The 23,752-nt window shown below is 42.3% G+C and overlaps 1 protein-coding gene across 12 annotated transcripts in view; it reads right to left on the bottom strand.

Moving 5' to 3' along the window:
* KIAA1217 (KIAA1217 ortholog) overlaps window positions 1–23,752 on the bottom strand; it is a 508,293-nt gene that overhangs the window by 125,299 nt on the left and 359,242 nt on the right. For 7 of the 12 annotated variants that reach the window (XM_074984884.1, XM_074984872.1, XM_074984878.1 and 4 more), the window contains 2 exons: window positions 17,973–18,053; window positions 11,833–12,028 (listed from right to left, as the gene is read on the bottom strand). In XM_074984884.1, the coding sequence (XP_074840985.1) occupies window positions 11,833–12,028; window positions 17,973–18,053 (277 nt within the window). Of the gene's footprint in view, window positions 1–11,832; window positions 12,029–17,972; window positions 18,054–23,752 lie in introns of those variants that run through there. The other 5 variants (XM_074984873.1, XM_074984885.1, XM_074984875.1 and 2 more) reach the window with 2 other exon arrangements.

Genomic DNA, 23,752 nt, shown 5'->3' with positions numbered 1-23,752 from the left:
ATTTTCAACTTGCCCTTCTGAAGGCCCTTGTGTAACCCCTGCCTCCATCTGCTGCGGTCGTCTGCTAGATCTTCCCAGTTGTCCAGCTCGATGTCTACCTCTCTGAGGTCTCTCTTGCAGACATCTTTGTAACGCAACTGGGGGCGTCCGGGAGGTCTTTTGCCAGAGGCTAGCTCACCATACAGGATGTCTTTTGGAATCCTTCCATCGTTCATCCTGTGGACGTGGCCAAGCCAGCGGAGCCGACGCTGCCTGAGGAGGGTGTGCATGGTTGGGATTCCAGCTTGCTCGAGGATGGCAGTGTTGGTCACTCTGTCCTTCCATGATATTCCAAGGATGCGCCTGAGGCAGCGCAAGTGGAAGACGTTCAGCCTCTTTTCCTGGCGGGCATACAGGGTCCAAGTCTCGCTGCCATAAAGGAGGGTGCTGAGGATGCAGGTTCTGTAGACTTGCATTTTGGTGTGAGTGTACAGCTTGTTGTTATTCCACACTCTCTTGCTGAGTCTGGACAAAGTTGTGGCCGCTTTTCCGATCCTCCTATTTAGCTCAGTGTCCAACGACAGGGTGTCAGTGATGGTGGACCCTAGGTAAACGAACTCGTGGACAACCTCTAACGAAGAGTTATCAATGCTGATTGATGGGGATTCAGCAACATCCTGACCGAGTACTTATTATTATGTCTGAATTATATGGCAGTGAAATTATTATTCAGGTCATGAAATCTGTCTGTCCCTACTGAAGTGGAGTGTCATGAGATACAGTGTCAGAGAAGATTTTAAAATCCAGACCTCCATTGTAACAATACTTACACATGAAAAGCTACTCTTGTGAGAAGTTCTGCTGAAGACAACTGAAGCTTAAGCATGGTAGGATCAGGCATTTTCTGTTTCCAACCACTCTAACAAAATTCAATAGGCTACTCAGGTGAGCAGGTATAAACAGACCTCTATAGTAGGGTTATTGTGTTATAAGTCAAATACATTCAAGGGTCAGTGCCTAAAATACAAATCAAGCTTAAGTAATTCCCTGTCACAGTGGTGGTAAAAACCAGGTGAGAGGTGGGTGGGGTGGAAGGGAGAAATGTGACACACTGTGGTAAAAGGTTATTTAGTGGTAGCTAAGGCAATACAACTGTTTGTAACAACCAGGGATTTGATTTAAATTGGAACAAACAACTATAAAATACACATATTTATATTAGTTCTACACGCCTATGGACACACATACGATAAGTTACTACTTAGAACACTTAACTACATATAACCCTCCAAATGAACAAATATACGTATATCAATTTCTGTATGCATAGGCTAGTATCTTATAAGGTTTTTTCCGAGTTCAAAGTTCTAATTTCCCCAAATATCTTTCAGCCTTGTGACTTCCTGAAGAAAAGGACTCATGTCCAGAAGGCCTGCTTAGGGGGTGCACATTAGAGCAAACACCTGATACCTGAAGGACCTTTGTTTCTCTTGTTCCAGATCTCCAGGACCATGTGGATCAATTACAGAGAACTAGAACCAACAATCAGGATAAATCAAAACCAATGATCAGGAACATGCCATTAAACACAGACTAACTTGACCAGCCAGCTATAAACTTATAGTACTATCTTCCCGAGATCTGTCTGTACTGCTCAGTCTCAATGTCTCCATTTTCTCCAGGTTTCTCGCAGAGCAGAGATGGAGCTGACAATCGAAGTGGAAGTAGCTGAGGAGTAGGCTGCCCCAAATCCATTACAGCCAGCTGATCCCTCTCAGGGCTACCTTTATAAGCCCTTCTCCATGCAGGGCAAGAGAAGGGTGGTTAAGGAGAATTTGGAAGGCGAGTGAGGAGGGGGAAGGGGACTTGAAGGAACACTGGAGACCACAAAAGAGGAAAAGAGCCTCAGCAACCGGCGGTAGGGGGGCTGGACTGCCCCAGCCCAGGGGGGCCTGAAGCTCAACCAGAGACTATGAGGAACTGTCAGCCGGAGGAGCCAAACAAAGGAGGGGACTTGCTGCTGCGGCTACCACTAGTGGAAGGAGGTACCCGGGGAACCGTCTGGGGAAGTGGCCCAAGGAGAGGAGCTGCAGGGGTAAAAGCGAAGGGAGTCAGCCCTTGTTGGTAGCGGCCATCCAGGGTCCCTGGGCTGGAACCTGGAATGAGTGGGTGGGGAATGGGTTCCCACCAGACCGCCCCCTGCCCCAAGCAAGGGTAACCGGGTTCACATGGTGGGGCCAATGGACTGAACAGAGGACCTGAGGCCCAGGAATGAGACTGACCCTGCCACTACTTGTATACACAAGAAGAAACCCTCATGTATCTGCTTTATGAATACTTGTTTCCAATTAGTGTATGATACACCACTACTTCAATATACCACAGACCACTATCAGATTTGGAAAACATGTTATTTTCTGGAATAGGTCACCCAAGTACTGTTTCAGAATCGGACTCAACATTTTCCATTCTACTTTCACAGGAACAGTTTCTGGCTTATACTTTTTGTTTTGGTAAGTCTTTCTCTCTGTTTTCCTGAGACCTCACTTGAATTTCATACTTCACCTGTCTCCCGGTCAAGAAAGAAATTCCCCCTTGATCCTTTCAGTTTTGGACACTTTTTCCAGATGTGACTGAACTCACAGCATACACAGCAAACCATGTTACCCTGACTGTCGCTTAATGGAGATCTCTTGCAACCTTCTGTCCCTCAGAATCCACTGTTTGCTTTTGGGCCCACTGAAATGTTAAACTGATGAATCATTTTAAACAGCTCTTTTTATTGACCACTAAGGCTATGTCTACACTGCAGCAGTCTGGTGACAGGAGTCGCTGTCAGAAGAGATCTAACCACAAAACTTCTCTCAACAGATTGCACGTACACATAAAAGCAGATCACAAGAGCAACCCCCTCTGTTGACAGAGAGCAGACAGACTGCCTGACCCTCTCTTGACAGAATGGCTGACTGGAAGCTCTGAAAACAGGGCTGCCTGGTGAACCAGAAGCCCTCTCTGTTGACAAAAGGGTTATTGTGCTATAAAACAAACACATCCAAGGGTCACCGCTTAAAACGCAAATCAAGCTTTAGTAATGCCCTGTCACGGTGGTGGTAAAAACCAGGTGAGAGGGGGATGGCATGGAATGGAGAAGTGTGACACACTGGACCTCAGAGCGTCCACACTGCACTTTTGTCAACAGAACTCTGTTGACAGAAGCATTATTCCTCAGCATGGAGAGGGGTAACGCTTTCGGGGAAAGGGCTCTGTTTTGTCGATACTCTGTTGACAAAACGCCTTTTGTGTGTAGACGCTCCCTGAGTTTTGTCAGCAAAAGCCCAGTTTTGTCAACAAAGCTCTGTAGTGTGGACACAGCCTAAGACTCTATATTGCTCTGTTCAAACTCTCCAAGACTGTAACAGTATTCTCCAGTTCAGCCAAGAAGGTTCGGTTGGCTATTTCATTTTTTCCTCTATAAATAATTTTATTGGGAATGCCTTCAAAGTGCTTTTCATATTCCTCAGACCAATAACGGCTGCTCTCCCCAAGGCAGGAGAAGTCCATGTAGGCTGCTCCCTGAATCTCCTTTTCACTTCACATCATAAGTCATCATTCCTGAGTCCTATCACCAGCTGATCCTTCTGGATGGCATCTGTATCTGTTACTTGGGTCTTATCATGATTTTGCCCTTTGAAGTGTCTCTCCTGTAGATTGTAGGCAAAATTACAAGCTGTGTCACGCAGGCCCATCAACATAGTGGAGGCAGAGTGGAGAAAGGGGGCAACTGCCCTGGGTCCTGGTGATACAAAAGAGCCCAGAGGTCTCAGCTGCTGCTGCTGCTACTACTGTGGCAGTGGTGGTGGCAAGAGCCCTGGTCTTCTAACAATTGCTGCCAGAGTGCTGCACTGCCTGCTCCTGGCAGTGCTAAGTGTTGGGAGGGGGAGCGGCGCCACAGGTCAAGCAGTACTGGGGTCAGGCTACCCCCTGCCCTGCTCCTCCTACTGATGCCCTACCCCTTCCAGTGACATGGGGCAGGCTGCCTCCCTTCCCCCTACCACCTTGATTGGGGACACAGTGAGGCTATCAGCCCCGCTGCTTTCACCATTTTCCTGCTTTCTGGAAATTTTTTCACAAGCTATTTCCAGTAGGGGCCTTGTCCCCATACACACATTTCAGCAACTTGAAAATGTTCTCTTGGTTCTTCTGTCCCCAAGGAATATGGTACTTTACAATGTCTCTGGCTTCTCCTTTGAGGTTGTCCTTATGAATATCATCTGGAGCTTCCCTCAGCATCTTTTTCAGCTTCCTGAGTCTGTCTTGCCCATTACTCAACAACCAGGTCCCCTGGTTTATCAGGTGTAGCACAGAAGTCTAGAATTTTCTCATCCATTGGCATATGCAAAATATATACCTTGGGAACTTCCACTGAACAGATGGTCACCACCTTAGCCAGAAACTATACCTTCTTCTGCTCTTGTCTTGCCTCATGCTGAGTGGTCACTGGCCCTGCCAACATGGTCTTTAGTGCTTTCAGCTGTGCCTGTGGTTCCTTCAAGATGCACACCTGAGACTGACCAAGAGATTCTCTTCACCAGTGCAGAGATAAAGTTACCCCAATACTCAACTTACCTGATCCTGTTTGTGACAAACAGATGCAAATCAACCTCTCAGAGCAGAATTATAACGCCATAATTTGAAATACATTTGAGGGTCACCCTATCCCAAAAGCACTCATCAAAATTTAGTGACAGTTTGATGATCATGCTTGGATAACCTATTCAGCAGATGATAGCCAGGGGGATATTACTCCAGGGCAAAAGGTTATTTATGCTATCTGAGATAATACAGAAATAGATGGAGAGCTCTCTCTTGTATGCACAATGCTGGTACCTGATATGTTTTATTTTTTTCCAGTTCAAGGCTCGCCTTTCCTCATCTACCTCCCTGGATCCTGTCTGTTGCCCATGGTGGTCTTTGAGCCTCACATGTTTCTTGTGACTTCCTGAAGAGACAGTCTTAACTCCAGTGATGCTTGCCTGCAGCTGTGCCTATCAAATCAGATCTACTGGATCTCATGGTCTTTGATTCTCCTGTTCTGGATCTCAGGAACCACATGGATAAATGATAGGACATGACTAGAAACAATGATTAGGAACACACCATCAAAAATGGACAGACCTAACCAACCAGCTTTAAACAAAATGGACCCTCTTCTGCACATCTGTTTGTCCTGCTCAGTCACAGACTCTCCACTTACTCTTGATCTTTGTCCTAATTTCGCTCTGTTCCTCTGGATGCTCTCTTATCCTTCACCTGCTTCTCTCAATATACTCACAAACTCTGTTGCTCTCCATCTCTCTTTCACTAGTTTTCCCTGCTCCACTGACTGCCTCTGTCCCTCAACCATCCTTCTCTTCGCCCCAGCTGTCGTTTCCCCTCCTACTGAGGGCCAGAGCTACCTCCTCTTCACAAAAATATGCATTTACTCTAACCACTCCTTCCCTCAAATTGTATGTCCCCATGTAGGACCGAGTCCCTTTAACTTATTTAAACAAAGCTGTGCAATGTGCTTATGTGTTTACAGAATAAGGGCCCAAATATGTAGAACAGTGGGTTTTTTAAAGACTTCACAGAGAAGAAAGACCTACAACTAATCTACTTCAGCTTCTCTGAGACCTTCTCCTGAAGCAGGGAGCCATGAATGGCACCAGCTACCATACGCCAGCTTTCCAGGCAGACAGGCTGGATAGCAGGAGGTTTCCCTCTTCCCTCAGATCCCAACTTGACCTTATCCCAAAGGGTAAGGTAAGAAACAATCAGATCCCATGCTGGGTCTCTCTGTTGTGGCCTGGCTGCCTACTAGAAGTGAGTGGGAGATCATTAGACTGAGCAGAGAAGAGGGTGAAGGGTGAAGTCCCCATCCTCAATTTTTGTGTGCCTACAGACTGCAGCCAGCATGTGGTGTCAGGAGCCAGCTATGTAATGGTGATCTTGACCCTTCTCTCCTATTACAACTTCCTCCTGTTCCCAAGTCCCCATGACAGATCCCAGTACTCTGTCAGTGCCCTCCTCCAATGGCTCCTCAGATCCAACCTTCCGGTGCCCATGTACCTCTTTCCAGTTTGGCATCTGGATCCATGGATTCTGCCTTAATCAACCCTTTTTATAGGACCCAAACCTGAGAAGCACTGAGCACCTGCAACTCACATTGTCATTAGGAAAAGGTGAGCAAATGCACAGCACTTCTCAGAAATAGGCCTTTATGGCTTGATTATGCAAAGTGCCCAGCACCCTCCTTCTCTGAAGTCACAGAGGATTAGAAGTGCTTGGCACTTGACAGTCACATGTTTCACGGTTTGCAAACCACAAACAGCATTCGTCAGTCCATATTTCTTTAAAGAAGCATTAAAACAATGGCATCAGGGTGATCTGGCACATACATACACATACTGCTGTTTCTGACAGGTTGCATAATACAACTGTGTACTTGTCAGTTTTCATATCCATTAGGCAAACCGCAAGTGAAGTTTGTTGAGAGCTCTCAAGTTTTGTCCAGGTTTCAGATGATTCTTGTTCTGACAGTTCTGCAAGAATCCTCCCGCCCCTCCAGTTATCAAGCTGGAAGAAATCCCAGTTTTCACATAAATATTTAAAAATATATTTTATTTCATCCCCCATGGAGGATCAATTCATCCTAATACTACACTTTGTCTTCAGGTGGCATGCTGATGAGAAATGTGCTGATTCTTGACACCTTATTTTCATCAGGAAGGACCTTAATTTCAAGAACCATTGCTGAATTTAAAATGGGTACAGAGCTGAAATGTACTGTCTCCTGGGCCAGATCAATATGGCATGAATTGGAGACTAGCTTGTTATAAGGAGCCACAGTCATCATTAGCACTGACTAACAAAAACGTCATGCCTGGGTAACCAAAGTGCACTGACATGGTTCTCCCTCGCTCTACCTCCTAATAGATGTTTATTCAGTCTGCTATTTAAAAAAGAAAGTGAAAAAATATGAATGTTATGAGAATAAGATTTTTAAAACAACACAGTCCAGTTTATTAGACTTACACCCATACAACTGATCATTTTTCCTGTGTCTTAAAAGAACAGTGTTTAGAATTAGAAAGTAGGCTTTATTAAAAAAATAAGTAAAAGGGCAGGGATAGCTGTTTACAAAACATATCAATAAAAATATTTTCAGGTACTTTTAGAATGTAAATGAAAAAAGCTTTTTAAAAAAGGTAAACGTTCTCTTGCAGTCCTAGAAATACAAACAAAACCGACAGTATCACGCTGGTGTACAGGAACCAGGATGTAAAATGGACTATGGCCTGGATTCAGTAGAACATGCCTTTAAAACCATGTACAACCAGTTGCAGAATTGCAGCCTATGAATGGAACAAGAAACTGACCAGGTATTTTTCACTCCTTAACCTGCCTGAAGTGCATTAATGAGCACCCTACATTCACTGTTTGCTGTTTTCAGTTTAGTTCTAGGATTTTTTAAAAATTCCTTGGCACTAGTGAAAATGGTTTTAAAGATATTCAAGGGCTTGACAACAGTATTATATTATATTATATTATATTATCATAACAATAAGTTGTGCAAGAAGATTTAATTTACACCCGGGCAATGTTAGGACTAATTTTTAGTGTATCTTTAAATAAAATATGCATAATTAAAATATTCACTAAAATAAGAAATCTGAAGTGATGGACTCAGGAGACAAAGTATTTCCATCTATTTCTTTAGCAGATTGATCCCAAGTGTTATGGCAAATTTGAGCCACATGTGTAGCTGTGAACACTTCTACCGTACTTGCAGTGTGAGAAAAAAGCCTTATTTCACACCTTAAGATAAAATACTGCAAAGGTGCTTCAGACACAAATCTAAATACACTAAACTATTTCATATCCTGCCCCTTCACTCCCACCTTTTACCTGCTTTGTGCCTATCTAGATGCCTGTGGAATAGGAAAGACAAGTTGTCATTTTCGGAAGAAATGCAATGCAGCTCTCTACTTTAGCACAAATTTGAGGGAATGGTCCATTATAAAACACGTTGAATGAGAAATGAAATAGCATATTGTGATGGAATTTGTGATGGCTTTTGGAACATCACTGCTAGAACCTGGTGGACCACATATTGCAGATGGTCTAAGTCTAAAGTTATCCATTGTTAAATTTCCATAAGGCAGCTCTCTTTACAATAAAACTTGTGACATGAAGGACAGAGCCACTCTTTAAATAATGACTGAGGCAGATTTATCTATTGCACGCTAATAAGGATGATCTCTTCTAGTTTGGCCTGTAGAGAAGAAAGCACAGATGTCTATGCACAGTACTCAGCAGCCTACAATGCTCACAAATGTTTTTGATCATTTATTTTATCTAGCTCAGAGATTCCCAACTCATCAGCAGCATGGATGATTACTAAATGTCTTTAAACGAAAGGTCTGTGTGCATGTGTGTAATTTAATAAGGATCCAGGCATGGCTATTGCTAAGCACACACAGTGACTGCTAAAGGCAATGTAAGTCAGTAATAAGACACACACAGTTCCTCCAGTATTATACCCCTAGGAAGTACCAATGTACCCTCTACTCATCTAGTAAATTACATTTTCCGATGAACCTGAGCCATGCTGATGGCCATTAGACAAGACTGGCTTATGGGCAGAACCAGATTTTCCACATGAACGATAAAAACGTAAGTATACGAGTATGTCTTCTAAACAGTTCTTAATAAGAGCTCATTGGGCTACGCTGGCTCTCCCTTCAAGAAGTTCTGCATCAGACCAGCCTATCCCTTCCTTCCAGCTGAGATGGATGAAGGTGCCTCTGGAGTCTGTCTCCTGGCAGCTTGATCCAATGGGAAGAGATGAGAACCACTCTCTCTTTCATCCCCAAATTTACATTCTGCCCTTTTTAGCACTGCAACATCTTACTGCTCCTACTTAACCCTTGTACTCCGTCTGGAGTATAGCTCATCTGCAAGCCTCACTCTGTCTTGGGGACAAAACTTCTAGCTGGCTCCGGTAGTATCCCAGCTACATCTTACAGGTTTGGAAAACCCTGTTTAGTTCTGTTCTCTATTTTTAATTTGTTCCATTTGTCAGATATCAAAACACTCTTGACAGAAATTGCCTTGGATCATTGAGGAATAAACAAACTCTGATCAGTGTATGAGCTCTCTGCGATATACAGTGCAGCCTTCAGTTTATGTCTTTCTGCATCTAGGGAAATGAGATCCTACAGGAAAGCACTATTTTGGTTTATTACCACTGACAAACATGCCTTTTTCAGCAATCTGTATGCAAGCCATGTATGCTTCCAACATCAGTAATGCCTTATGGGATTACTAAAAAATTAATTTTAGTTTTTCCCTCAAAAAAACTAATTTCTACCTATGCCATCCGTCAAGGAGAGAATTTCTTTAAGAAAAGTCTACTGCAAAACCGGTTACAGTTTAAAATTAATTTTGTGTACAAATTGGGTTAAATCCAACCTTCAGGTGTGGGGGAATTTGCAGCTTCCCCTGCATAGTGCCCTTCCTGGGGGATGAGGGGTGGAACTGCTGTTGACTGTGTCTCAAACACAAATCTGAAGGCACAGCCTGGGAAAAGTAGGGTAGTACAATCACCACGCTCATTCCAATCTCTACCCTCTTTACAAAAGCTGACAAAAAGTTTCCAGTGTCAACATGAATAGCACCCCTTTTTGCTAGGAACTGGGCCAAAACCACCAATCAGACATCAGACAATAATCATTTTGGGGCAATGAAAATGATTAGAGGGCTGGAGCACATGACCTATGAAAAGAGACAGAGATTTGGGCTTATTTAGTTTGCAGAAGAGAATGATGAAGGGTGATTTGATAGCAGCCTTCAACTTCCTGGAGAGGGGCTCTAAAAAGGATGGAGAGAGGCTGTTCTCAGTAGTGACAGATGGCAGAACAAGGAGCAATGGTCTCAAGTTACAGAGGGGAAGGTTTAGGTTGGATATTAGGAAAAACTATTTCACCAGAAAGGTGGTGAAGCACTGGAATGGGTTACCTAGAGAGGTGGTGGAATCTCCATCCCTAGAGGTTTTTAAGTCCTGGCGTGACAAAGTCCTGGCTGGAATGATTTAATTAGGGTTGATCCTGCTTCAGGCAGGGGGCTGGACTAGATGACCTACTAAGGACCCTTTGAGCCCTAGGATTCTATGATTACTGTGGCAGGGCCAGGGTGAAGGGCCCCTCAGAGGGAGCCCAAACAAGCAGAAGGGCCTGCAGGGCAGTCACGGGCAGCTGGGTGGGAGACGGCTCAGCCTAATTACGGCCAGCTTGCCCCAATGACTGGGCTAATAAGAGGCCTTTAAAACCCTTCACAGTGGGAAGGGCAGGGGGAGAGGTGAGCAGAGAGACACAAGGAGACAGGAGCAGTGAGAGAGAACAGGTTTGAGAGGAGCAGAGGAGAGCAGCAGGAACACCAGAGGTCACAGAGGGAGAGTAGGAGCTTCTACAGATCATGTGTTGGGACCTGTGACTGCTACGGCCTGGAGAAGGTACCAGGGGAGTCGTCCGGAGAAGTGGCCCAGGGAGGAGAGCTGCTGTGCCAAGGGATAAGGGAGTCAGCTTCTCCCACTGGCAGCTGCACAGGGTCCCTGGGCCAGAACCTGGAACGAATGGGTGGGGGCCAGGTTCCCCTCAGACCACACCTTGCCCCAGCGAGGGCAACAGGGCCCTTAAGCGGTCCTCATGAACTGAACAGAGGCCAGAGACCCAGGAATAGGACTGACTTTTTCACATTAAATATATAAATGATGAGCTCTGTTTCTCATCTCTAAAATTAAGTTGCCATCTTGCAAATGCTCATCAGGTACTGTGATGTTTGCTGCCACACGGTAAGATTAATACAATTAATACTTGGTTATTTGAATCTGCAGTATTGGGCTCAGATTGTTAATAGGTAAGGTCCGGTAAGGTCAGGGTAAGGTCCAGTTGTGTTTGTCTATCTGTAAAGCTTCTAGCATGCTCTTAGTGGCTCAATACCAATTCTTTGTACCATCTAGTACTTCACACCAATCTGAAAAGAACAAACTGGCAGCGTCACAGAAGAGTCCCTGTCCTGTGGCGCCCCCTGCTGGCTGTGTGTGGTACTGGTGATGCTCCTTCTCTCCCTTCTATCCCTAGGTGGGTCTCGTCTCCCTGGCTCTCCACATACCATCCTGTACTGGAAAGGCAGCTTAGCACTCTGGCCAAGTCACATTCAAACCTAATGTTGGGTAGCTGGAGTCCAAACTAAAAGGTGCCAAACAGGCAGATAGGTTCTTTTGCTATCTGGGAGCTTTTCATGTTGTGTTTAGGAGTCTGTCCAGCTCTGGTCAGACCCCAGGGTGGTTTCCTTGGAGTACTGATCTCTTGCGGGGTCTGTTCCTTGTGTCCTTGGTCTAGTAAGGGAAACAGGAACCCCAGGGTGGTTCCCTTGGAGAACCCTGCCTCCTGCAGATCCTGGTTGAGAATCTTCCACGGGAACCGAGCCACTCTCTGTCATTCCACTTCCAAATTGAGATCTGCCAGCCTCTTATAAGGCCCAAGGGTGCATTAACTACCAACTGAACTTCCTTCATCCCACTTCCTCAGACTGGGAAGCAGCTGTAATTATGGCACTGATGCAGCTGCCCTCCACATCTCCCTTTAAAGGACCCAGTCTCCCTTTCATGGGCAGTTATAACAAATGCTTCAAAATATCAATATTTTGTTAACCCCAAAGCACTGTAAAGACAAAGTTTAATACACAGCGAAATATGATGGCAAAATTACAGGCCAAGAGCAAAGCACGGAAGGATCCTAGACAACATGTTACCTAGTGATCTCTCCTTTGTTTGGTTCGCTGATCTCACCACTGGAAGGCTTGCCCGTGTGCGGCTGCCTCTGGCAAAAGGAGTTGGAGAATCTCCCTCAGACATGGCTTCTAAAGAATCAGCAGATGCTTCGGACAGATGTTCTGTCTGGTCTCCCAAGTTGGGTTGTGGGCTTTGAGATAGCTTTGGGCTTCTTGTCTGTAAAAAGAAAGTATACATGTCATTAATATAATACAAACCTCACAAGGAACATCAAGAGCCAACTGTCTGGGGGAAAAACAAAGAAGTTTAATCAGTCTCAGCATGCAGCATTCTACACAGTCATGTGTGCTCAAGGTGACGTCTATGTAAGTTATTTTTAAAAATATTGTCCCTGGGTTTTCCATTAAGGTTTTTATTGCTGTACATATACTGTACAATTTTCATGTCTAAAACCAACCTGAAGCTGACATATTATAGTGTGGATATATGGCAGTTCCACTCCTTTTTGCTCAGACAACTGTTAACATTGGTTCTGACAACAAAGGTACACACACAAGACACACACACAGCCTTAACTTGTAGGAATAAAAATTCATCCAATAGTTTTTCTCAGATCTGCTCTCAAGAACAGTAAGTTCTGTAAAGAAGAAACTGACAGCTCAGAAGCATAAAAGTGTTTACTGTTTTGACAAGTGAAATGCTATTATAAATAACAAAAATCTCTAAAATGTTGCACTTACCTGAGGAATGTGTTGAGAAAAGGTATCATGAAAATAAATTTTAGCTGTAAAGCTGTCAGATTTCAGTATCAGAACTGCTGCATAAAGTTTTTATATACCATACTAAAAAACCATGAGTTAAATTCTGCTTTCATTTATGCCAGCATAAATGTGGAATAAGACCACTGATTAATTTAACTACTTACAATTTCCAGAGAGAGGTAGGCATGTTCATTTGTATCTTCACAAAGCAATCCTGTATCATTTTAAAGACTATCAAAATAATTTTGTAATCATCTGAATAATAATATAAATAATCTGAAGAAGTGGGTCTGTCCCATGAAAGCTCAACACCTAATAAATTATTTTGTTAGTCTTTAAAGTGCTACAGGTCTGTTTTTTTGTTTTGTGATTTCCACCGCACAACAGCAAGAAGAACTGAGTTGTACACAATGAACTGTAACTTACTATTAACTGCTAGGTACTGTATATTAAAGCCCAATATACCCAATCATCTCTGCTGGTACCAATCCAGGCTTTTATATTAGCTCCTATAATTGGAGTTCCTGGCTAACAAAAGTACACTCAACAGGAGATGCACTGCCCTAAAACATTTTATTGTTGACTTCAAAAAAGGCTTTGTATTTTGTGAAAGAACACATTAATATATTTTACAATTTATAAGGGAAGTTTCATTGACAAACATATGAGGGTTCTACTTTCTTTGTTGGAATGAACACCACAATTTTACCATATAACTCAGACTGGACTTGGTAGGGTAGTAATTTTCCATAATTTCTCAAGCAAATGTGGCACCCAAAATAAATAGTGTATCTGCCCTAAGTACAGCAATGCAAAACAAAGGTTTCCCCTCCCCTCATCAAGAACTACAGTGAAAATACACACTTTTGAAAAGTAAAGGCCTCAAGACTTAAATTAGTTTATGTTCCCAGACATAAAATTCCATTTACCACATCTATCTCTCTTTCCTCTCTCATTTTAAGGTCAGATACTTACATTAAAAATTCCTATACTTAGTCTAAAAACAACTCCCAAAATGGGTCTGAAAAATCACTCAAATCAAGAACAAGGTTTTTTTTAAAAAAAAGGCCAAGACAGCACATTTTGCTGACATGTGGCTCTTTCAGCAGTTTCTCATGTGAGATGGAGACAGCTTGTTGCAGCAATGACATGTAGATCATGTAGTACTCCCCATGTGCCCTTAAATATAAGCAACAACTGTTAACTTTTATGAGGTTTTCATTCGAGTGCTCTACACCCCCAGAATCTCTCTTGCCAGCCTGCCCAGTTGCTCACATATCATACGTTAGAAATACCTAATGAGAAAGCTAAAGTCTCTGCAGCTTGAACTTATGAAATGTTTTCTGTTATCCAATGTCGTGTAGTGAAATGAGTCTAAAGCATGGAATTTTTCCAGGCACTAAAACTAACAACATTTACCCCTAGCAAACCAAGGAATGCTTTGAAGTGCTTCTGACATGATTGACTCTAGTACACAAGGCTGTAAACACAGAGATTGGCGCATACACAACAGGGCCTGAGAGTGTAAAGTGACAAGTGACCTGCCCACATGAAGGATTTCAGGAAGTCAGTACTTCTTTCATTCAATTACCTGAAATGTGGCTCGGCAACTAACATTGCTGAAGTACTTGAGTTACATAGGTATGCTTGTTAAGGGGTTCTTCCGAGCAAGGTCACTGTACATTAACTTATTGAACAATAAAGGGAACTAAAACATATTATGAAGCTCAGTTTCCTGTTCTGTTACTAGAAAAACCATACGGAAATATAACAAAAGGAGCACTATAAATGAATTGAGATAATCTAGTAGCAACGCTTCCTGGATTAAGTTTACTTTTTGAAAAAAAAAAAAAGATCACCACAAAATTTTGCTTCATGTTTCCTCCTTTTAAATTTGGTTCCATTGCTCTTCAGACAAGCAGGATGAGGAAGTTGTATATGTGTAGTCACTAATATCTGTTAAGCTACATTCTTGGTTTATAGCAACTCTTTAGCATTAGTAATTAATATAATATGTCTCTGATCCCCCTCGGGAGTAATGCCAAGTTCACAGTGACTAAAACAGACACTGTGGTTGGCATTGATTAATGAAATCACTGCAATGTTAAGAGGCTTACCAAAGACTAATTAAGAGTGACTCATACAGTAAATTCTGTAAAAATAAGAAGCCTGATTCTCCTTTTCATGCACCAAGATAAACTGGAGGAGCCTTGAATGTAAAACCAATGGCACTGACACATGAATCAGGCCCATAATTTACAGCTGTATGTCCCGTAGAAAGCCTCTACATTTGTAGTGCTCACGTAACGTAACATATCTGAAGAGTTAAAAAGAATTCTGACTGGGGAATGGTGGCCATCCAAATAGTTCTGAGATATCAAAGCATACAGGCTGAACCTCTCTAATCCAGTCAGGTTCCACGGGTGCCAGACAAGAGAGGTTCAATCTGTATAAGGACTGGGGCACAGTTTTCTTTTTTTGCGACGGTGAGCACCAAGTTGGATGTTACAGTGATAGTCAGAGCAAGTTTCTTGACATATCAAGTGACTGAATTGCTTCCTAGAAACACTGCCCCAAGGGGGAAAGGTTAAAAAAAGGACAAAAATCTGTCTCCCTCTGCATCCATAACCTTCTCAAACCATGGTGAAGATAGATGGGGAAGACAGTAGGGAAACCAGCAGCAGCATTTCAATTCAGGAGCCATCACTTGGCATGTTGCTGCCAGACTGAAGCAAGGTAACTGAGATGACAGAGAAATATGTATAGAAATGACAGTGCATAGGTTTCTGTTTGTAACCCCCAACTCAGTAATGTACTGGAAAAAAAAAAGACCTAAATAGTTAAGGTAGTATATAAGAATAGGGTAGTATCCCTTTTCATTTCAAGTGAGCCCTTTAGTGAAGATTACACCTAGCCCTTGAATTACTAATGTAATTTGTTCAATGAAAACTGTTTGTAAGGTGAAAATTTGTAAATCAAAAATGGACCTGTCAGCGGCGCACTGATTGTTCTGCAGATGTTTGGACAAAGGTTGGTTATTTGTTGTAGTGAAACTAGTATTTGTAAATTGAAAAATAGGTATAAATTTGTATGGTTCGTTGTAGTGAAAATTCATAAATCAGAAATTCCTAAATAGAGGAATAGGTGTATTATCTTTTATGTTTTAGAAGCTTCCAGAGCCCAGTCAGATCAGAGTGTGTGTGTGTGTGTACACACACATAACTGCACACGACTCTGATCTGACTGGGTAGGCTCTGGAAGTTTCTAAACCACACACACACACACACAGAGCCTAGCCTTGCACATTGTACATATTCAGTAAAAATGGTTATTTGGATCCCATTGCATCTGTGTGGTTCCTACACATTATTTTAGTGTGCACGAGTGGGGGGTGCACGAGGGGGCTCCAGTTTGGATCCAGGGTTTGGAGTGTGGGAGTGGGCTTAGGCCAGGATGTAGAGTTTGGAAGGGAGGGAGCTCAGGGCAGGAGGGTGGGGGTTCCGGAGTATGGGCAGGAACTAGGGTGCAGGAACGTCCTCAGAAGTGTGATGCCTCAAACAGAATACTCTGTCCAGGTGGGGGGTGGTGCTCTTTAAGAAAGATGTGGACCAATCGGAGAGGCCCCAGAGGACAGCAGTAAAAACAATGAAAGGTTTAGAAAACCTGATCTATTGAGGAAAAAGCTGGACATATGTAATGTTAGGAAAAGAAGGTTGAGGAAGGATCCGATAATCATTTTCAAAATATGTTAAGGGCTATTACAAGGAGTGTGGTGAACAATTATTCTCCAAGTCCACTGATTTAGGACAAGTAGTAATGGGCATAATCAGCAGAGAGAAACGTAGGCTAGATATTAGGGAAAGCTTTCTAACTATGAGGGCAGTTATACTCTGCAATAGGTCTCCAAGGAATCTTTATCATTGGGGGTTTTTAAGAAGATGTTGGACGAACAGCTGATGAAGACAGAGTAGGTTTGCTTGCACACAAGCAGCACTTGAGCATTTTTCAAGGTCCCTTGGGCTGTGTCTACACTGCAGGATCTATTATGGGACACTGCAGAATCCTGAAATAGCTGCCTGCATCTATGCAACATGCCTGTTGTCTCAAAACAGTTTTTGGGATAGTGGACACAATAGCTTGGTACCCCCGTCACCTCATCGCAGGAGCAGTACAGGGATACCTCAACATAACTGCTTTATTTTGGCATGTTTAGACAGTGCCACATGTCGAAATAGCCTATTTCAAAATCTACTTGAAATAAGTTACTCAATAGCAAATTGCATAGCTTATTTCTAGGTTAAGGCTCTGTGAGGACATAGCCTTGCAGACCAAGATTTCTATGACTCTGTGCTGGAACAAGTGTGAGGAAGCTTTAATAAAAAGAGTTGAATATTAAAATTTAGTACAGAAACTGGGGCTGGGAGCCATTGGAAAATAATACAGTAAACTCTTTCATATCCAGCAGGCCTGGGACCAGGAGGTTTCCATATATTCAAATATTTGGGATAATATAGAGGTATACCTAGTAATGCATAACACTAAAGAAAAACAAGATTAATTATTAAGAAACAAACCAAAATATATGCAGTGTACTTTACCAACAAGTGCAGTACTGCACACTGTAAACATCCTGTATTTGCTGTACTTATTTGTAATTACTTTCACTATACTGTATTTATGGAAAATGTAACTAAAATGTACTTACGGTTAAAATGGTGGTTATTTGAGAGTTTGGATGATAGAATGCTGGGTAAGACAGAGTTTACTGTTCTCATCCTCTGTGCCCCTTTCCATATGCCCCAAAGGATGTTTCTCCAAGAGGCACAAAAAAATTTGATGTCCTATTTAAGGGACATCCTTACAACTTACACAGCCACAAGAAAGAGCAAATTACATAATCCCTTTGAGACAAGTACTGAAACATACACAAAAGTAAGTAAGTGTCCTCAACTCCACAGGTCAATACCTGAACTTTTCTGCAATTAATTCAAAAATGAAAACAAACTTCAAAGGTACAATGTAATATATACAGAAATCAGCACACTTTAAGATGACTACTAATGTATTGAGGATGCAGTCTCCCCTCAGCAACATGAGCTCAGTTCCCACCCATTTTTAGGTGTTGGGTGCATCTAACCAAAATAAGAGTGTAAACATTTATATCTACCATGCTATTAGAGGCACACTCGGGAATAAAAACAATGTTAAAGGATGTGCACATGCATTGGGTTACTGTACCCATTTTTCTTGACCTTCCCAGGGTGGAGTATAACAGGAAAGCACACAGATCCAGATTTACTCAAGGACAGTGACGCTAATTGTGAGGCAAACCACACACAGTTAAAGGGTAACAGGCTCAATCCAAGGCAGAGTGCAGAAGAAGAAAGTACAGTACTAACTCTCTGGGAGGATTCAATTTTCATCAAGTACCTTTGAATGTCAAGTTCTGAATGAAGGGAGACCAACATGCCCTGCAAAGCCTGTGGATCAAAAGAAAAAGACAGGGAAAAAAAAAAGAAAAAAGAGAGAAAGAGAATATTGTTAAAAGGAAAAATAAATCAAAATACAACACGAAGGAAACAGCTTGTGTATAATGAAACTGTACTGGAATAGACCAGCAGTGGAAAGAAAAGGTGAGATATATACATGAACATATGGTAGGATGTACTGTGAGCAATATATTCTATCAATAAGTAACATTTAATTTCATCATTCCAAGAAGCACTGAACTCAGAAGATGCACTAGAACTGGTAAGCTGTGAATACTGACAGCAGTCCTACTGTAACCCACGTTTAAATGAAGACTATGCCATCCTGTTAGCCTGTCTCTGCCCACAATATCCAGCACGATCAGGTGGGAGGCGAACGTGAGGGCATAGACCTTCCTGATCACACTATGAAGAGTGTTGCCCGATATCATAAATGTACGGTGAATCTCAAAATAGTCAGTGTTTTGCATAAAGTTCCAGCTCCAAAGTCATATGATTACATCAAAATCTCAGTTTTCATTTAAAAACAAGTTTCTAGCTTTTATAGTTGTAGAGGAAATAAAAAGACCCAAGGATGTCACACTGTTAGCATTTATTCATTTATGAGGCCTGAGTCATTATTTCTAAGAACACCTGCAGCTGTACATGTAATTACATGGTACACGTAATTTAATCCTCTGTTTGTTTCTAAGAAAAGTATTTTACTGTACAGGCAGTCCCCAGCTTACGACCACATTGACTTATGACCATTCGTACTTACAGTCAAACTCCCTTTAACCCCAACTTACTGTACCGTATAATATTTTCAAGTTGAAAACCATGTATGTTTAGTTTTTCGAACAGCGCGGGCAATGTGGTATGAGAACTACAGCTCAGTCATGGTGGCAGTCAACATGTTGTCCCTTCCCACCCTCTTTGTTTTGTTTTGGTTCTCAGTAGCATGTTGTATTTGCGTGTCTGTGGTTGGGCAGCATGCTTACGTTTCATTTCCTCAATATATTGTGTCCTTACAGAATTTTCTGGGTTTGCTTGGGGCCATAATGGCAAGTCACAGGAAAAGTGCTAGTGAGAAGGATGGTGAGAGAAGAAAGAGAACAGCTATTGATTTAGAACAGTAAATAGCAATAGTGAGGCGATACGAAGGGCGTCAAACAGTGTTGTTCGTGGCACGTAATTTAGGCCTATCGAAATGAAACATAAGTACCATTATAAAGGATAGTGATCACATTTGTGAAGCCATGAAAGGATCTGTGCCTATGAAATCAACAATTATAACAAAGCAAAGACCAGGTCCCATCCATGACATGGAAAAACTCTTAGTGGTTTGGATGGAAGGACATATTTAAAAACACATGCCGTTAAGCCTGAAGATGATACGGCTAAGGCTTCTAAGTCTTTTTGAATACTTTAAGAAAAAGGAGCAGTATGACTTTTACCAAACTTTCAGTGCCAGTCACAGTTGGTTCACCCATTTCAGGAATCGTACAAACTTACACTTTCAAAGACTGTCTAACAGGAGGGAATGTTTTGGGGTATAAGTTGAAACCCTGCTTGATTTATCACTCTGAAAACCCTGGAGCCTTTAAGAGTATCAGCAAGGCTACTTTACCAGCTCATTATTGTGCTAATAAAAAAGCATCAGTGACACTTGCACTTTTTGAAGATTGGTTCATGAACAGTTTCATCCCTGAAGTCAAGGCATATTTTCTGGAGAAAGGAATTCCTTTCAAAATTTTTTCCTTAGTTTGGATAGTGCTCCAGGTCATCCCAACATTAAAGTGGTGTTTCTGCCTCCCAAAACCACATCTATTCTCCAACCCATGGACCAGGGGGCCACAGCTGTTTCCAAACCATATTACTTTCACAACACATTTGCAAAGATAATAGCTGCCACAGAATGTGAAAATGCCAAAACATTGTGTGAATTTTGGAATAACTACAGCATTCTGTATGGCATAAGGAACATTGCTGCTGGGTAGCAGGAAGTCACTCAACAATGTATGAATGGCATATGGAAGAAAATCCTAAAAAGATATGTCAACGGTTTCAAAGGCTTTGAAAAAGAAAAGGCGCCAGAAGAAATTTCCAATAAAATTGCACTGCTGGCAAAAGAAGTGGATCTGGAAGTGGATAATGAAGACATACAGCAACTGGCTGAGGCTGTTGGGGAGGAGTTGAGCAATTAAGATTTAATGGAGCTGGAGGCAGAGAGGGTAGCAGAGGCAGACACACAAAAAGCCCAAGAAGAAAAAGCAGCAGCAGCAGCCCCCCAAAGAATTGTGATGAAAGAAATGGCTGCAGTCTTCAGCAAAATAAATAAAGGGAAGCATGTTTGAAAAAAATGGACCCTAATGTTGCAAGATTCTCAAAAGTGGATCATTTAATTCAGGATGCCCTGGCTTGCTACAAAGAAATTTATAATGAGAAGAAAAAACAAACTGTACAGTCCAAAATGGATATTTTTTTAAAGAAAGCCCCCAGCACCGCTGCCTCCCCCACTAAAGCAATGCCTTCTACAAGCAAAGGCACCACTGAAGGAGACGAAGCTGCTGTTGATGACGTTGTTCCTATGGTATTGTCACCTACCTCCTCCAATTCATCATCCAATTAATACAGTTCATTCACCTTCATAATTATCATCCAAGTGTGCATGACAATACCAGGAATAAAGTTAAAGTTCATGTACACTATTAACATTATTTACATTATTTTATTTACATCACATTATTTACACTACTGTATTGCATTGTGTTTTGTATCTCATGTTCATGTTTATCAATTTCAGTTTGATGTTGCTGCAGTTGTGTTGGTTTTTTTTGTGTATTTCTGCCCTCAGTGTTCCTTTTTTTTCATTGTTGGTTGTTGTTTTGTAGGTGCTTGGTTATGTCTGGAGTGCTAGTTAATTAATATTACAAACACTACTGGTTGTGGGCAGTTGATAGCTACCTGTATAAGGGTATTTCCGACTTACGACCAAATGGAGTTGCGACCAGGTGTTTGGAACATAAGTCGGGGACAATGTGTATTTCTAAATCTTCTCCCCTTTCAGCCTGTGTCAAACTCCTATTATAACTGTTGCAATGCTTCATTGGTACCAGGGCATATCCAGGCTGAGTCCCAGCAACTCAGGACTTGGCTGTTCACAGCCCTGGCATCCCTGAGCTTGCTGTATCATTTTTAATGTAAAAAAAAATTGTTTGAGCTCTGACTTCTTTCATGACAAATTAAGCACCACAACTGTGACAACCACACTACCACCCATAAACGTATATACTTGCTTCATCAATTTTCAAAAGGCATTTGACAGTAAAGATCAGAAAGTGAGTTGGGTGGTGTTGGAGTCATATGGAGTGGACAGCAGACTAATACGGTTGTTGAAAGATATCATTGATTATGCGGATGCAGCGGTGAGAACGTGCGGTGAGTTGGGCAGTTGGTTTAAAACAAGTAGAGGTACGAGACAAGGAGATCCAATATCGCCAAGTATCTTCATCACATGTCTGGAGAGAGCGATGGACAAGATTAAGGAAGAGGTAGAAGAGATATCTGTGCAAGGGAAAAGAATTAACAACTTGAGGTTTGCGGATGATATAGTTATCATTGAGAAAGATGAGGAGAAGCTAGGAAAAACGGTGCAGCTCAAACGAAGAAGGGAAGCAGTACGGACTGATTATGAACATCGATAAAACAAAAACTATGGTATTTGAAGATAAGGAAATAAGAAGGAAGATCAGGGTGGATGGTATTGAACTAGAAAATGTAGAGAAGTTCACATATCTGAGGAGCAACATAACATAGGATCTAGACTGTAAGAAGGAAATAGCGACTAGAATAGCGAAAGCAAGAGCGAGTTTGAAGGCGATGGATAAGATCCGGAGAAGCAAAGCAATTAGCTTAAGAACAAAGCTGGGAGTCTTGAAAACATGTGTATTCAGCAGTATGTTGTACGGATGTGAGACATGGGTGATGACAAAAGGTTCGAAAAGAAGAATATTGGCATTCGAAAGGAGTTATAGAAAGACTCGGAGAATAGGGTGGATGCAGCAGGTCACCAATGAGGAATTATATAGGAAGACACAGCCGAAAGAGAACCTGCTGCAGAAGGTTATAAAACGGAAGCTAAAACTATTTGGACATATTTGCAGAATGAATGATGAACGAAAAATCAAGACCCTAGTATTCGGCATAATGGATGCTTCGAATAGGAGAGACAGACACCACAGAGAATGGGTAGATGATGTAGTAGATTGGTGCAGAGCTAGTCTACAGAAACTAAGCCACTCTGCACTGGATATGGAAAGATGGAAGGAAATAGTGAGAGAGGCATCAGACACCAATGGGCGCTGAGCCCAGTTATTGATGATGATAAAAGTGAGAAATAACACTGCAAGGATAACTATAAACTACTACAAATACCTTACTTAGCAAGTGAGCACATGTGATATTGTGCCTACACAATAATGAAGAGTCTTCTTAATTCAAAAAGTCTTTCAATTCTTTTACGCAAACCGTATTGTGTCCATGATAGTATGATATTTGGTTCCAGAGACAAGCATACTAATACACAAATATTCTCTGTTTCTTTAAGAGCTACTCAATCAGATAGTATTTTCGGGGGGCAGGGATTATATACCTCTTTTAAAAAGAAAAAAATAGAATGGCTGATCGTGGAGGACGGTAGGTTGTGAGAAGCGTTGATTGGCTGAGCCACCAGTTGGCAAGGAGCGCTCGGAAATGGGAGGCATTGACCCGCAGGGCTGCCAGTGGGTACTGAGCACCTATTATTTTTTTCCATGGATGCTCCAGCCACAGAGCACCCATGGAGACAGCGTCTCTGCTGGGTTCCTCAAACCCTTTCACCTCACTTAGTGAAATCCAGCTGGTGCCACTGTCCCCCAAGTCTTCCACATCACAAACAAGGGACAGGATTTAACTTCCAAGTGTGTCTCATTAAAGTTAGGAATCCACTTGCATGGAATATCTTTTGGGGGAGGAGGATGGCTCTATTATTAAATTTGCCTTTTAAAAATAACCAAATTGTTATGCAAATTCTACAGCAAACAGGTCAGTCATCATACACGGTTAAAAGTGATAAATCCACTTCATAGACATCTAAGAAACCCACTCCCCTTAGCACAATGACCTGTTCCCTGCCCCCAATACCACACATCATAGCATGCATACCAGGGACTAGAGTTAGGAGTATCTGAGCATGTGAGAGTTCTCTCTCCCCCACACAAGAACATAAGAATGGCCATACTGGGTCAGACCAAAGGTCCATCCAGCCCAGTATCCCGTCTGCCGACAGTGGCCAATGCCAGGTGCCCCAGAGAAGGAGAACAGAAGACAATGATCAAGTGATTTATCTCCTGCCATCCATCTCCTGCCCTTGTACTGAAGGCTAGGGCACCATACTTTACCCCTGGCTAATAGCCATTTATGGACCTAACCTCCTCCACCGGTGGATCACTTCCTTGGCCCATTGGATGTAGCTATCATGGAACATCATGGGCAGGAAGAGGGACACAGCCTCTCAGGTAGTTAATGTAAATTATCCAGGAAATTTGCCCTATCAGAAAAGAGATCTTGAACTCAACTCTCTATTAAATGCAGAGCTAGTCAAGGGAATAAAGCACTGGGGTGATGTGCTCATAGCAACCTGCACTGGCAAACTGATGGGTTGCTGTGTT

Source organism: Carettochelys insculpta, chromosome 2, assembly GCF_033958435.1.
Source record: "Carettochelys insculpta isolate YL-2023 chromosome 2, ASM3395843v1, whole genome shotgun sequence".
Classification (NCBI taxonomy): Eukaryota; Metazoa; Chordata; order Testudines; family Carettochelyidae; genus Carettochelys; species Carettochelys insculpta.
This window is presented reverse-complemented; position numbering and strand designations above follow the sequence as displayed.